This window comes from Meriones unguiculatus, chromosome 9, assembly GCF_030254825.1.
Source record: "Meriones unguiculatus strain TT.TT164.6M chromosome 9, Bangor_MerUng_6.1, whole genome shotgun sequence".
Taxonomy (NCBI): domain Eukaryota; kingdom Metazoa; phylum Chordata; class Mammalia; order Rodentia; family Muridae; genus Meriones; species Meriones unguiculatus.
The window spans coordinates 115,300,788-115,317,024 of NC_083357.1; the positions used below are offsets into that span (position 1 = coordinate 115,300,788).

A 16,237-nucleotide genomic window follows, 5' to 3' on the forward strand; every position below is an offset into this window, starting at 1 on the left:
TCGGTTTCCTAACCCTCCAACCCCTATCTAAAAAGAAGAAAAAAAATGAAAGTTTTAAGTAAGTGTGTGGTTTTGTGTTGGGACTCACTCATCTGAGCCACATGTGGTCGGGGGGGGGGGGCCCCCGTGCCCACCTCTGAGCCCTTGAAGGTTTTCAGCAGAGCATTTGGTACTTGGCCTCCATGCATTACTGGCACTTGGGCATACCACTTTGCTTTGCAGAGTGACTTAGTACAGAGCTTGATGGGACACTGTCCCCACTGTGCCTGGCAGCTTTCATGTTCCCTTAGGATGGAGACACTTCCTGCCCAATTTCACAGTCCCCGATCTGTGTGATGAGAGGAAGGCACAGGAAACCAGACAAAATGTCAAAGAAAGTCATGCATGCTGTAGTTAAACCCAAGAGCCTGGGGGAGAAAGGAGTGGGCAGTCCACGGAGGAGGGAGCCAGGAACAAGGTGGCTAAAGACCAGAGACTGAGGAACCCAGCGGATGGATCTGGGGATTACACCTCAGCGGCGATCTCAAGATGCATGAATTGGGACCACAAAGGATATGTAAGCGTCACTGAGTGCAGAGCCCTCTGATCACGGACTCAGACTCACTGACAGTATGTGTGGGGCCGGAGCTCCCTACACAGGAGGGTCCTGAAGACAGACACCAGTGCCAGAACATCATCACCACTGTTTGCCATGCCCCACCTCTGTGGCTCCGTTGCAGGGGATGTTGGAGCAGCCGTGTGGAAGCTGCAAGACCACAGCTGGTTTCAGTGAGGATTGCTTCCGTACAGGGCGCATCCAGCGAGAGCACACAGGAACCCAGAACCAACCCGCAAGTTTCCAGACCACATTACAAAGCACTCTAGCTCAGCAAACAGCAGGAAAATGTCAACATTCAGGAAGCACTGCTCACTAAAGGAAAAGATGATTCAGAGCTGGCTTTTCAATGACCTTAAGCCATCACCGGGGCTCAATGGGTAAAAGGCAAGCCCGATGACCTGAGTTTGATCCCTGAAGTCATGGTGAAAGGAGAGGACTGACTCCCAAAAAGTGTTCTTTGACCTTTACACACGCGGGCGCACGCGCACACACACACAAATAAATAATATTTAAAAGGACTTAACTAAATAGAATCACCTCCAAAGGAGAGTGGGAATGCAGCAGAAGACAGGAGCAGCAGCCTTCTTTGGAGGTAATCTCTTTTCTGGACCAACACACACAGCTCACCAGCCCCAGCACAGAAAGTTAAAGAGACACTGGCTGTTTGAAAACTAGTTTTAGAAGAAAAGAAGAAATTCTCTTGTTTTTTTTAAATATATACAGTACCCCAGGATAAACAAAAGGCTGTCCAGAGCAGACTTACCCAGCATGAGAATATTTCAGCTAATAAATCAAGTGAGAAAATACTGCCACGCCACCGCTTTGCAGGGGCCCCCGTTAAGGTCACACATATGAAAACAGCAAGCACACGCACGCTGGGCCCTTGCAGTGATGATTCTGCAGATGAGGTCATACTGCAGAGTGGGGAGGCCTCAGCTCCTTCCTTATCTACAACTCCCGGTGCCAGGAGAACAAGTTCAGTGACGCAAGGGGGAATGCCATCGGGCCAACCCAGGCTTCGGGAACCTCTGTTGAACAAGCTTGCTGAGGGCCTGAGTTCAAGTTACAACACCCAGGTCGGGAGGTCACAACCATGTGTAACTCTCTATGCCCCCTTCTGACATCTATCGGCACTCTACTTACATGGACAAACAAACCCACACTCACACATACACCTACAGACTTAGTCACAAGAATACATACATTGACTAACTCAATGAATGAATGAATAAACGAATAGATGAATGCCAGGTACACTGATGCCTGCACCAATAATCCCAAATACCTAAGGCACTGAGGGGGAAGAACACTGGAGCCCCAGAGCCCTAGCTCGCAATATAGTGGTACTCAAACGAATCAATACAATGTAGGTTAGTTAACAAAGCCAGAGAGGGAAATGGGCCCTTGCTGGACACATTGGTGGTATTAAAGCTTTAGTTAGTGTTTGTGGAGCGAATGTGCTATGAGTCTACAGAGGGAAGCTCAACTATTAAAGGCACAGATTGAAATGTTCTCAGGTAAATGATGTGATGTGTGGGAAGGGCTCCGGAATGGAGCGAGCGCGGCCATGGAAGACTCCAGTCTCCACACCGGCTGCTAAGTTACAGAGGCGTGACTTACAGGCACACGGGAGTTCTCATTCTGGTCTAGTTCTGTGGTTTTGGGATGTTCTTATAAGCCTAAGAAAGAAAAGTGTCCCATGGCACTTGGTCCTGGTGGCAAGCGGTGGAACAAGAGGTACCACAGGTTGAGGACAGACATTTTCCTCCTCCTATTGTCCCTCCACATTGCCTGCAGGAGAGTGTTGGGGAGGGGAACACAGTGTCTGGGAATAACACATTTTGCTTTAAAAGCCGGGTCTGCCACTTACAAGCCTCATGAGCGTGCCCATGCACAGCTGAGGTAATCCGCCCTGTCTACCTCAGAAGGTCCTGCAGATATGAGGGGGGCCTGCCTGCACCATGTGACAGGAAGCGGGCTCAGTGCGGCTCAAAGCTCTGGGCCCCCGTCCTCTGCCCAGAATGTAGAGGAGTTAAGTTAAATGAAGAGACCTGAGCAAACACCATAAACAGTGGCTAAGACATCAGCCTCCACAAACGGCCTCAGAAATCAGACCACCGGCCAACAATCATGGCAGATTGACCAGAGTTGCTTGTGAAAGTCAAGTTTCCCTGGGTGTTGCATGAAGAACCCCACTTGAGGATAGCGTTTTAGTTGCTGGTTTCCTACCCTTATGAACACCATCTTTCTCCAGAGCAGCAACTCATCCTCTGACCTTTTAAAGGAAATACTTAAAAGCATTTTGCCTTGTTTCTCATCCAAGGTCATCATGCCCAAGAATCCACAGGGCACACACAACCAACCACACCAGGCTTGTTCCACCCCTCCAGGCCGGGGTTATCTTCCCCACAGCATCTAATCGCCGGCCGCCTCAGGCACTAAAGGGGAGGGGCACTCAGAAGAAAGAGTTGGGAAATGCAGAACTGGACACACCTCAGGAATCAGCCCAGGGAAAGTCACCGTGGAACTGACCAGTTGACCTCTGACCTTGTGTCTCAGTTCCACAGGTTGGATTACCTCAGATGGAGCCTCCACTAGCTCCTACAGCCTCCACCTGGACCACAGACAATGCTCACAACTGTCTCCAACACCATTTCCAGAAGATCTGATGCCCTCTTCTGGCCTCTGTGGAGTTTACATGCATGTGGTGCACAGAAACAGAAACACACACACACACACACACAGGCATGCACACATATATTCATACACACATACATACATACAGATAAACCAGTAAACTTTAAAAATAAAAACATCCTGGGGGAGTGCTGGCACATGCCTTTAATCCCAGCATTTAGAAGGCAGAGGCAGGTGGATCTCTGTGATTTTGAGGCTAGCCTGGTCTACAGACTAAGTCCAGGACAGTCAGGAATACACAGACACATCCTGTCTTGAAAAAAACAAAAAACAAAAAGTCTTGGCCAAGGACAAGACAACAGAGGAGTCTGGCAGACTATGGTGGCCCTTCTTGCCAAAGGTCAAAGGAGGCTTCACCAACCGTTGCTGCACCTTGCCTATAACAGACAATACACTGAGGCTCCTCTGATGTCACCAACCTCACTCTCCCACAGGCAAGACAGCTTCTACCTCAAACCCCAGACCTGACACAATGTGAGGCGGGAGCCTTTGCACACCCTCCCCGCCATGCTCTTCACAGTGGACGCTCTGGACGGAGAGTCATGTCTGCCCCCATTGGCAATTCTCTGGACGTGCACACAGGGACAGACATGCTGGCAACTCCCCGTGTGTGCTCTGAGCTGGTTTCCACTGGCTCACAGAATCAGCATCGTTTCTCCAAACATTCCAGTCAGTCCTCAGTTTCCCCAAGACGAGGAAGCACACTACTTGGAGATCCCAACACAAGGCTCCTCCTACAGCAGCATCATGAGGCATCCTACCTGCTGGTGCCCCATTAGCACCCAGGGAAGGCCCTGCTGGTGTGGAGGGGTCACATGGCTGTGTGGTGTTCCTAGAGGAGACCCACGTGCATTCCAGGCACCGAAGAAACTTGTCTGTTCTGTATAAAATGCCACACTGAGTTCACCCTCCTACTGCCTAACACCAAAGGCCAGCAGACAACAGCCAAGATCACAAAACGAGAAATCGCTTCGTAACAGCAGCCACTAAGCTAATGCTCATCCCAACAGCTCCCGAGCTAGCCGCAGTGAGGACAGGGCCCTGTGAATGTCAGGCCAACAGGATGCAGAATGACCCAGGCCTGAGAGGGATTTCTAGACTTGGTCACCTGCGGTGGAAAGACTGAGGCAAAAGCGAGTGCGGAGCGCTGAGGAGAGCACTGACACGCATCGTTCTGCTCCTGACAGTGGAGGATGAGGACGTGCTGACGGCGGGTACAGTGTCAGCTCACTCTCTCAAGTGATGAGCTATGCAGCCCTCAAACCGGCAGCCGGAGTAAGTGCTGCCTTTGTCAGGATCTGGAACTTAGCCAGGAGTCACACACAGAAAATCTTAAACGTCACCTGACGATGGCTCTTGCTTTCTGAGACAGGGTTTCAGTCTGTAGTCCAGGCTGACCCTGAACTCTCTCCTCTTGCTCAACCTCCCACCTATTCGAGTAACAGGCACTCATTTGCCACCACATCCATCAGGACATTTTGGATGGATCCTTACTAGCTGTCCCGTAGGAAACTATTTTTGACTTCTCCAAATCAGCAGCGCCAATACACCAGGCTCTGGAAAGAAAAGTACTTGTATAGGAACATATGCTTCATTTTGCTGACAAAGTAAAAACAAACAAACAAAAAACAAATGAAGCCAAAGGTTTTCTTGGCTGAACACAGATGACTCTTCATTCCCCAGATTTCGCTGCATTGCAGCCAGCTAGCTATCACAGCAGAGACAGAGTTAGTGCAAGCCTCCAACACTGATCGTTATTAAGGGAATTAAGCCGCCACATGCAGCGTTGGAGCATAAACCAGCAGGAAAGTTATCTAAACTGCAATGGAAAAGCCCTAACAGGCAAAGCCTGGCCACATCTGCTCCAACGCTGTCAATCCCACTACCCTCACCCTCGACGCCTGAGCGGACCCAGCAAGTAGCTCAGTGTGCCAGCTCCCAGAGAAAAAGAGCTGCCCTCACCAGCCCCACTGATCCAGGCCCAGCAAATGGCACACACTGTGACCCTGGCTCAGTCTCGACACAGACCAGCAAGGTCCTCCTGTTGCTGCTGTAACAGAGGATGCTAAACTTGGTTTGTGAGACAGCCCAACCTCAGGGTGGGTGACAGACAGCTGTCCACAGGACTCCAGGCCCATCTGGGCACACTGGGGCACACCGAGACACACTGGCTCGCCAGTGACAACCGGTTTCCAGTACTGCATGACCTTCCCGCCCCAGGAGACACTGTTCTTCGGACCACATCCTAACGGACAAACTCATGTGCCAGCGCTGCACCAAGGCCATCTTGATACATTATCCCTAAGCTAAAGTCAAGCAAGCTTTACACAAGATGCCAAGGGCAAAGTTCATGACCCCAGACCAGCCCCAGTCTAGGTTTGGCCTCATCTCAGAGTGCCTGAAACAGAAATCAGCTTTGTGTCATTTATGTTTGAGGTGGCCCTGGGCACATGACAACTTGGTACTCAGGGGCTTGCTGATAATAAGAATACACACACATACATACACACACACACACACACACACACACACACACACACACACCTCACCAAGGTCCTAAAAGGAATGAGAGTAGCATCCATGCATAAAGGACTCACACATGGTTCCTGGAAGGTAGCATTTTAAGAGCCTTCAGTTCTCAGTAAACCGCCAGCACTGGCAGGGAAGGTGGGTCCTACTAACCCTGCCGCCGCTGTCGCTGCTGCCACTGCCGGGAAGTGCCCCACGGCCGCTGCTGACCGCTGCCTGTCCTCATCACGGGGACCACTGCTGTGATAAAAGACCAAAAGCAGCGTGGGGAGGAAAGAGTTTCCACACTGCAGGCCATCGCTGAAAGAAATCAGGGCAGGAACTGAAACAGGGCAGCAGCCTGGAGGCAGGACCATGAAGAGTGCTGCCTATTGGCTTGCTCCTCATGGCTTGCCCGGCCTGGTGCTGCTCACTGGCTTGCTCCTCATGGCTTGCCCGGCCTGGTGCTGCTCACTGGCTTGCTCCTCATGGCTTTCCCAGCCCGCTTTCTTAGAGAACCCAGGACCTCCTGCCCAGGGATGGCTCCACCCACGATAGCCTGAGTCCTCCCCCATCAATCACTAATTAAGAAAATGCCCTACAGCCAGAACTTAAGGAGGCATCTTCTCACTGAGGTTCCCTCCTTTCAGATGACACCAGCTGTGTGAAGTGAACATAAAACTAGCCAGCACAGTACTAGCACTGAGTACTACTATTAGCGATACCATAACCAGCACAATACTAGCGCTGAGTAATACTGTTAGCAATACCATAGCCAGCACAGTGCTGGCACTGAGTACTACTGCTAGCACAGAACTGGCACTGAGTACTACTGCCAGCGATACCAAAGAAGACTACAGCTTCTGAGTAGGAGCCCGGCTGATCCCGACCAGTGGCATTACTGCTGCTGCTACCACTGCTCCTGGGGAGGCCTTCCACGTTCACCAGGCACTCCATTCTCCACTTTTCTGCCGTGGCTTGCCAATAAGCAACTTCCTAAAAGAGAGGCCGGCCTTCTGCAGGTCGCGCTGTAGGCCTTCCTGCCTTCTGACCCCTTCCAGCTCCAGCAGTGTGCACTCCGAATGCCGGACAAGAGTGAACGTGATGTTCGGAGCTCACCCAGCCTCTGTCCCTGTACCTCTGTCCCTGTACACACACACCCCCAAAAAATCCTACTAAGCAAGACTCACGCTCACTGTGAAATGGCATCTGGTCAACATCTGGGGCTTCACCTTCCCCGTCCCCTCCAGAAGGAATGGGCAGCCTTTCACACTATGGACAACCAGAAGCTCGGGCAAAGCCAGAGCACCCTTCAAGCATGTGGCTTTCAATATGTGAAGTACCTGGTTACAGCGGGAGACAGCAGGACCAGGTGGCAGACACTCCAAGGGATGGCACACCTATGTGAAGCCGCTGGGTCACGTGACACCACACACGCGCTGTGTGACCTACGCAGAGCCAGAGCTCCCTTGGCTCCCAGCAGACACGGCTGCATAGCCGCACTGGGCCAGGGAACTGCACACGTGCGTACTACAGAAACTGCTGCCTGCTCTGTTTCTAAGTTTAAACTGAGACTCATGGCAGCCACGTAAAAAAATGCCATCACTGTGACAACACCAGTAAAACAAACTCCAGGCTGGAGGAGCCTGAGGGTGTGCGTCTCTCGCCCTCAGGTCACCCCCACTGGCCGGCAGCGTGAGGTGGCCTTTCTCCAAGCTACACACAGCCCCCAGGCAGTGGGAACTACCTCTCAAAGCAAGCACTCACTGTCTGGCACTAGGGCCTCGGCACCTCTGTAGACATGAGAAGGGCAATCTCTGGAACAAACTGCTCCCATTACCTAGCACTCCCCCTCCTTTCTCCAATGGCACAGAGCAGAACTCCACACCTCTGACATGCACAGAGCATGCCCAGTGGCAGCCTGCTCTCCTGCTTTAGGCTGGCTCATCTCACCCTACCAAGTGCACCTTCAACAACCTCCCAGCCAGCAGCCACCTGCACCAGCAGCCAGCCCTCTGCAGAAACATTCCCTCTGCACCAGCAGCCAGCCCTCTGCAGAAACATTCCCTCTGCACCAGCAGCCAGCCCTCTGCAGAAACATTCCCTCTGCACCAGCAGCCAGCCCTCTGCAGAAACATTCCCTCTGCACCAGCAGCCAGCCCTCTGCAGAAACATTCCCTCTGTACCAGCAGCCAGCCCTCTGCAGAAACATTCCCTCTGCACCAGCAGCCAGCCCTCTGCAGAGCTGCATTAGAACGTCCCCTCTGCACCAGCAGCCAGCCCTCTGCAGAGCTGCATTAGAACGTCCCCTCTGCACCAGCAGCCAGCCCTCTGCAGAGCTGCATTAGAACGTTCTATAGAACATTCTGTAAACAGGATGTCCAACCACGCCTGAGACCTCTGGCATTCCTAAAGCAGCCATAAGGTACCAGGGGGCTGGAGCAATGGCACAGTGATTAACAGTACTTCCTGCTCTTCCAGAAGACCCAGTTCAGATCCCAGTGCCCATGTCAGGAGGCTCACACCTGCCTTGTAACTCAAGCTCTAAGGGATCAGACCTCCTCATATGGCCTCCTCAGACAGCCCAATGTATGTGGCATAAGCACACACAGACACAAATAAAGATACAAATAATATTTTTCTCTTAAAGACACCACCACCAAAGAGGCAAACCACACAGCCAGATTTTCAGGAGCCCCTCCAGCAGGCACTGTCTGGCACCAGCCAGCACAGGCACTGTCTTCTAGGCAGAAGACTGTCTGTCTTAATGGGTGGCTCTGAAGACTATCATGGCCTTCAATCTTTGGTTGTATCTCTTTGCAATCCAGGCTACCAAAACTCAATTTTAGGCCAGCAATTTATTCCATGACAAGAACAAAAGCCCAGGATGAATGGCATGGAGGGCATGAAAGCTTAGGGTGGATCACGGCCTAGTGCAGGTCCAGCTGTCAGGGCCCAGCCATTGGCCGGAGGGTGAGAGCTCTCACAGTGAGTTCTGGCCTCTGGGGCTCCACAGCTAGCTCAGGCACACGGCCCCAAGTCTTGTTTACCTGAGAGGGGAAAGCTGACAATGCCGTCCCAGGAAAGCATTTATCAGATCTGGCATGGTGAGGTGAACAATTACTTGTTGGGCACTAGTTATTCTGGGCTCTGGTCCAAATGTACTTCCTCTGAAGCACAGGACATGTCTCCTCAAGAGTGATCAAAGACCATTCTGCGCTCACAGAAGCGATCGAAGGCCAGCATTCACACTGTGCTGTGAAACACGCGAGCTTCCTACGGCACCGGGCTCTAAACGTCCTCCGAGACCTGTCTATTCGCTGTGTACGCGCATGTGTGTACCTGAGGGTAATGTGCGTGCACTGTGGATATGCTGGAGCCCACAGAAGTCAGAAGATAACGTAGTATCCTGTTGAGCTGGACTCAGGAAGGGCTGTGAGCCACCATGGGGTGCTGGGAACTAAACCCCAGACCTCTGCAAGAGCAGTAAGCGCTCTTAACTGTTGAGCTGTAACAGTGCATTTCAACTAGTCAGAAGAAACGGGAATGTCCTCCAGCTCTAGTCACGCGAGCATCTCCCATTCCAAAGACATACAATAACTGGCTTCGTCGTCCTGCTTCCCCTAGCTCAACACCCTTTCAAACCCCACTGGCTTCTTCCAGGTACTGGTCCCGCCCACTTGACATGATTGACAGCTAGCATGCCCCCTCCTGGTACAACTCAGAGACAGCTGCCAGGGCATAGCAGACACTTACCTCAATTAACGTAAAGATTCCCAAAATCAGGTAGGATTTCCAGTAACACTTGACGATGGCCTTTGTTAAGGAAGGCTTCCGTGCATCCTTCTTGGCTCGCAGAACTTCTTTATCCCAGTACCTAGAGCAGGACAAGAGCTGAGTCAGGAACTGTACGCACTGCCGTTGAGTAAAGCAGGGAGGTAAGTGTTTATAACCGGGTTATCCCGAGGATGCTGCAAAACACTGGCTAATTGTCCCGAGGGACCAAGAAAGATGTGTGAGGCAGAGTCTGTTGCACCAGAAAAACGAGCCTCCAGGGGGTACACGTCAGGGAACAAGGTCCTGCCGAGCTTTGCTGGATGACAGCAACCGTAATACTAGAGAAGGCAGGGACCTGCCTGAGTGGAAACAGCGGTGGGGACAGCTATCAGGAAAAGTGCCTGAGGAGCAGGCTCTCCCCACCTCTATCAACACAGGTTTTCTTTCCCAGGGCCACTCAGTCAGACAAGCTGAGACACCCTGAGGGGAGCAAGCAATGCTGGGGGAATGATGATCCAGAAGGCCGAGGCAAAGCAAGGGACCCAGGAGGAGGCCAAGCCTGCTCACGCCAGAATGCGCACACTTGGCTTCACCCTGCAATGCTTTCCACTTACTTACCCCTGCAGCTCCTCGCCAAGGTGCTTTGAGCGATCTTCGGGGAGCACTGAAAACATGTCATCTTCCTCCAGTCTCCGCTTATGACCAGTTTTAAACAAGGGGTTGAGCCACCTGTTAAAAGATTTGAAGGGAAGAAACATTCAGAACTGCACAGTTGTGCAAACACAGTCTCACCTGAGTGCATTTCGTCAGCCTCCATATTCTAAAAATGCAAAGACGGAGAAAGGATGAACCTGTGCTATTCACAACACACACACGCACACACACATACGGGCACACACGGGGGCACACACACACACACGCTCTAGTTCTTCACACCAGGAGACCCTGGAGGTGGTCAATGAGAGCACTCTGACATCAAGAGACCAGCTCTTGACTCCTTCATTCCATTCTCCCTTAGAGGAAACAAGAGCTCCTTAAAGAAAGGGCAAATTACAGGGCAGAGAAGGACGAGATGGACTGTGAGTATCTTCTTATACCACAAAATAAGCCAAGGAATCATGAAGACAGATCCAAGGACAGAAAAGCCAGGCAGAGGGGTCCGACAAATCTGGGGGACTTGAGGATCCAAATGCGTAAGGTTGGCCGTGAGCTATAACCACGGGCCAGCAGAGGAATCCAGGAGACCTCACTCAGCCAGCTCCTGCCCAGGTGACACGCAGCAGAATTCACCAGCAGACACGACGGGTGTTGCTCACTGGTAGAGTACTTGCTTAGTATGCACTGGGCCCTAAGTTCAATCCTCAGTATACCCGTTTCCCCCAAAAAGAGAGAAAACAAAATCACCAAGAGAAGCTAAAAACTCATTCATGAAAATTTGAAGGGAAAGAGGCGCCCAGTCAGCTTTAACTGTCACCTTGACGCAGCCTACAGTTGAGAAGAGGTCTCTGTTGAAGAACGGCCCAGATCAGACGGGACTGTGTCTGTGCCAGGCTTGTCCTGGTTGTTAACTAGTGTGAGAGGCGCCATCCTTGGATGAGAGGTCCAGAGCTGTATAAGAACGCTAGCTGAGCGTGAACCAGGAGAGAGCCGGAAAACAGCACCCTCCACGGTTCCGGCTGCCATTCCAGCTTGAGCTCCTGCCCCGACTTCCCTCAGTTACGGCTGTGAGCTGGATGTGAAGCCAAATAAACCTTTTCTTTTTTGTTGTCTTCCCCACCCCCCAGTGCTTTGTTACAGCAACAGAAAGAAAACTACAATCTAAGGATATTAATATAAGTTCTAATTATCTATCTACAAATTACTTTTAATTTTTTTAAAGAAAAATAGTAAGCAGAGGACTCCCCCAAAAAATCTGATATAAATACTTTTCATTCTTTTTACTAATAAAATCAAAGTCGTAACCATCCTATAAGAATCACTTAAATAATAACGTGCAGAGACAACTAAAGGGTAAATGTGATTTTATTGGTGTTTCCAAGGCCAGACAACTAACCTCCGAAAGCAGAGGTCAGCTTCCTCTTTTTGACTGATGGATCGCTCTAGAATACCACGGGCAAAAGCAGGGAGTCAGGGGTGCTCCAAGAATGTCTGGTGAAGCTGTAAGTCATCAGGGATGCAATCGCAGAAACTGAGCCCTAAGCTTGGCCAACCCCAGGAGCTAGGCTCTTCCAAGGAATTTCAGTGTGGAAGCTAGGAGTTAGGATTCTTAGCCAGGCCCAGCACTGAGGGCTCAGCCTCCTCCCCGGCCTCTGCCATCCCCACCCCACTCCTACATGAGCTCAGTACCCTGTGACCTACCACTACATACCTCTAGGTCTCGATTATCTTCTCCTAGTGTACACACACACACACACACACACACACACACACACATATACATATATCAGTGTACTCATATTGCTATATTACATATCAGTGAAATTTATCACTAACCAGATATGAAAACCTGCTGGGTCCTTTATTCTACAGTTCTTCTGAACTCGGGTCCTTAGCACTGGAGCTGGCTGGTGACAGAGCCCTGAAAAGCACTCTCTAGTGAGAAGTCTGAATGTGCTCTCCAGCCTTAGAATCTAGACAGGGCTACTTTCTGGCTGTGTGACGGCTGTGCAGGGCATGCTCTCTGTCTGTCTCTCTCTATCAGCCTTGGGTAAATGGAAGGTCATCTGCAGGTGCCACAAGGATCGTCTGGGCTGTGGCTCTGAAAAACACACAGCTCCAGAAGACAACGGTCAGCCACTGTCCTGATCTAAACGTGCTTCCGAGGGAGCTCAGCCGCGGTAACTTCTACACTGACGGGTCCAGCCCTCCCCCACCCTGCCCACAGGAGCAACCTGCCAGCCTTTGTGAGACAGCTTCAGAAAGCCAAGGAACGTACGTCTCTGCCTCTCCTTGGGCAATTAAATGTGGGTCCTTCCAGAAAGCCTTGGTAGAGGAGATTACTGAGTCAAGCACACATCTGTCATCATGGTGTGTTTTACAGGGGACTTTGCTCTCCCCTTGGAGAAGCTGCTGCCCAGGGGTTTCTGTACTCAGCAGCTCCAGGGAGCAAGGTCACTTCCACACAGCTCGCTCAGTCACTGCAAAGGCACAGACCTTTGGGGGCTATGAGAGTTCCCCAAGGCTATGGCATGCATTACAAGGACTTCGAATGTAAAGCTGGGGTTGCAAGAAGCTCCAATGCCCCTGCCTCATCCACCCAAGAGATCCCGAGGGATCACGGAGAAGAGGCAACCAGCTCACCTCTTTCTCACCACCCTCCCCGAGAAGTTTTCAGAAGACTTGTCACCTCCCCTGCCCTGGCTCAATGTAGGTGGGCTCCCAGACATGTCTAAGACGCCGCCCACACGCCTGAGCCCTTTCTTCCAGGAGAACGTCTGGTATTTTCCAGTCAGTACTTCTAAGTGGAATTCATTAGCATGTTTAGGCTTAAACTGGCTGATACGGTTTATGGTGGGTTTTGTTTTCAATCAGCAGGTAAAACCCACTCGGAGAAGAAACATAATAGTAATGAAAGGGTCCAGGGAATATAGATAATTAACCAAACAACTGATTATCATGCACAGGCCCTGAGTTCAAACCCAAGAACCAACCCCCTTGAAGAAAACGAAGGAAGCAGAAAAGCAACATTGATACAGTTGTGTCCAATGAGACCAAGCAGGTGACTGCATTTGTATCACAGGGTGTGATATTAAATTTAAAAATATGAACTAAAAACAGACTCACCATTTTCTTTAGAAGATGCCACAAATTGGTTCCCCCGGGCTCTCTCACTACCCAAATCTCAAAAATCCTGGCTGAGACATACAGTTTATTTTGGTGTCCATCAAGCACACTGTGATAAGAAACTATCTCTGACCATCTGTGTGATAAATGCCACACACTGACATTCTGACCGACAATAACTGGTTATGCTATGTTAATCCCTAAGATATTACAAGTACCATCTTAATTTGTGCATGCACACACAAGGTTATCAGAGCTCCTGGTGACAACTTCTCCAAATACGTCTCTATAGTTAAGCAAGAATGCTCTTCATGGCGACCCAGGTCAACTGGTGCCTTCATTCTGATTTATCCCTTCGGGAATTTAGTCAGCACTATCAGGCCACTGTCAAATGAGCCATCCTTGACCCCAGTGCTCCCGACCTTCTTCCGTCTCTTGCCACAGCCTCATTTCATCGTTGCCTGACGCTGACTAACTTCTCCAGAGCAGTGACTACCCCCACTACTCAGGACCTCTGCTGCCAAGCACGGTGCTTGGTGGACAGACTGCACAGTCAACAGCTTCTGAACGGATGAAATCTTCTGTAAGCTGACGGCCACATCATCCTGAGCAGGCCCAGAGTGTCCTTTCCCGGGAAGGCAATCTAACACGGCATGAGAAGCTGTCAGCTGAGAGACAGGCGGGAGCTGCCTGGTGACAGCGTCCTCTCCATCATCACCGTCAGCAAAGAGACAGACAAAGAGCTGCCTATGACAGTGTCCTCTCCATCATCACCATCAGCTCAGAGACAGGCGGGAGCTGCCTGTGACAGTGTCCTCTGCATCATCACCATCAGCTCAGAGACAGACGGGAACTGCCTGTAACAGCTTCTTCTCCATCATCACCGCCCTCAGCATCACTTAGATGGCATGAGGGTCTCTGCCATAAAGGTGCTTACGGAAGGGTGTAGGTGTTTTATTTAGTGTTGCTGCTATTTTGTTTTTCTAAACATTTGAGAGACTCTGAAAACTTTTCTCAATGTGCTGGAGAAGGAAAGAATGCCAAGTCAGAAGTTCAGTGTCCTAAAAAAAACAGTTTATTATCCTCTCTCCATCATCCGGATTCAAACACTCAGGCCATGAACTTCACATTCACAGGGCACACAGGCAGAAGAAACAAACAGCTACCTCCTGTGAGCTGGGAAATCCTCCTCTCCCTTCTCCCACTCTTTTCCTCCTTAGTACCCGAAGGCCATTTCCACTTCTCTTTCCCTCTCCTCCCTGTTTTACATCTAACTATGATAAAACTAAAATATTATTTCACTACTTGCTAGCTATTGATCCGTGGGTCAGTGTGTTACGGTTGGAATGGCTGCGGACACTTGACAGTTGCTGAACCGACACTGTCTCTCTCTAGTGAACCAGTTCAATATCTCACACTTCCTTTAGAAGCCAAGCCCAATAAACCCAACAGTCACAATCTAGTGAAAAGCAAAAAGCTCGCCCTCCCTGTGAATAAGCACACACACACACACACATACAGCTCTGGCGGGGGGTGGGGAGGGGGACTGTGTCTTTTCCTGATGCCACATGCACCAAGCGAGTGGGAAACATGCCTGTGCTCACACCTGTAAAGGCAATGAGTGATCAGAGCCACGAGCTAGAGAAGGGGAAAGAGCAGTGAAGACAGCTAGGGTGATAAACTTTCCCTGCAGCCCACGTGAGGGAGTGCACCAAGTCTCCTGAAGTTAGTTTCACATATGAGAGCGAGACAGAGAGACAGAGACAGAGGCCAGTGTGGCTGCTCGTGCCTGTAATCCCAGAACTTGGGAGGAGAGGCAAGATGTCTGGAACTCAAGGACATCCTTTGATACGCAATAAATATGATGCCAGCCTGGGCTCCATGGAACCCTGCTCAAAAATAAATACATAAAGAGGTTTCTAGGCCAAGGAGATGGCTCCAACAGTAAAGGCACACCCTCACAACTGAGTTTGATCCCCAGAATCCACAGAAAGGTTGGAAGTGAGAACTAATTCCACAAAGGTAACCTTTACATACATGCTGCAGCATATAAACATGCAAACACACGCACACACACACTCATACATGCACTGAGAGATTGCTGATACATCCATCTGGAACCTTATCCATCTAGAAACAAGGAAGCAGACAAGAAACAAAAAACAACCATCAGTCACATCTCTGACAATGATCTGTAGCTATCTTCAGATCTTAAATACCTTTAACAGCATAATCCCCAGTTTCACACCACTGGGAGGAAGCTGGGTTATCAGGAGTGTGCCCCAGCAGGAATTGCCAGGAACCTAACTCTCTCTCCCCCTCGCAGCCATGAATCAAGGGCCTCTCTTTCTCCTCTTCTCTACTGCGGATGTGTACTGAGCCACCACACACCCAAAGCTTCGGGCACCAAGCAGTCAGGAAATGAACCTCCAGACCTGTGATCTGAACCAAGACCTTTTCTCTTTGTGTTGCTTATCTCCAGTCATTCGTTATGGTAACGGAAACTCACACTGCCCTAAATCCTGACTTCTTTGGCATCCTTAAATCCTAATTCAACCACGTGGCCTTTGCTCCTCATAGATTCCTCGGCTCCGGTGTTTCTGGGGAAATGTCTGAGGGCGCTTCCTTTGTTCTCCACGCCCCTACAAGTAGAATGATTTAGTGTTCAGCCTACTGTTCCCTCTCAGGCTCTCTCTGAAGTGGCTCCACTGAAGAAACGGCAGCACCGAAAGTCTCCGGTGCAGGTCTTCACATGAACACAGCAAAGGAAGAGCTAAGTCCTCTTCCAATGTGGGTAAACCACGTCTTGTTTGGACAGAGACAAGGTTCTATTAACAAGGCACTGCAAACAGAACTTCTCAGAATACTGTTGTA

At 50.5% G+C, this 16,237-nt stretch overlaps 1 protein-coding gene across 2 annotated transcripts in view; it reads right to left on the minus strand.

The window, feature by feature from the left end:
- Positions 1 to 16,237, minus strand: part of Abcc4 (ATP binding cassette subfamily C member 4) — a 212,594-nt gene that overhangs the window by 165,475 nt on the left and 30,882 nt on the right. For both annotated transcript variants that reach the window (XM_021637101.2, XM_021637102.2), the window contains exons 2-3: positions 10,199 to 10,309; positions 9,560 to 9,680 (exon numbers count right to left, since the gene is read on the minus strand). In XM_021637101.2, coding sequence (XP_021492776.1) covers positions 9,560 to 9,680; positions 10,199 to 10,309 — 232 coding nt within the window. The remainder of the gene's footprint in view (positions 1 to 9,559; positions 9,681 to 10,198; positions 10,310 to 16,237) is intronic.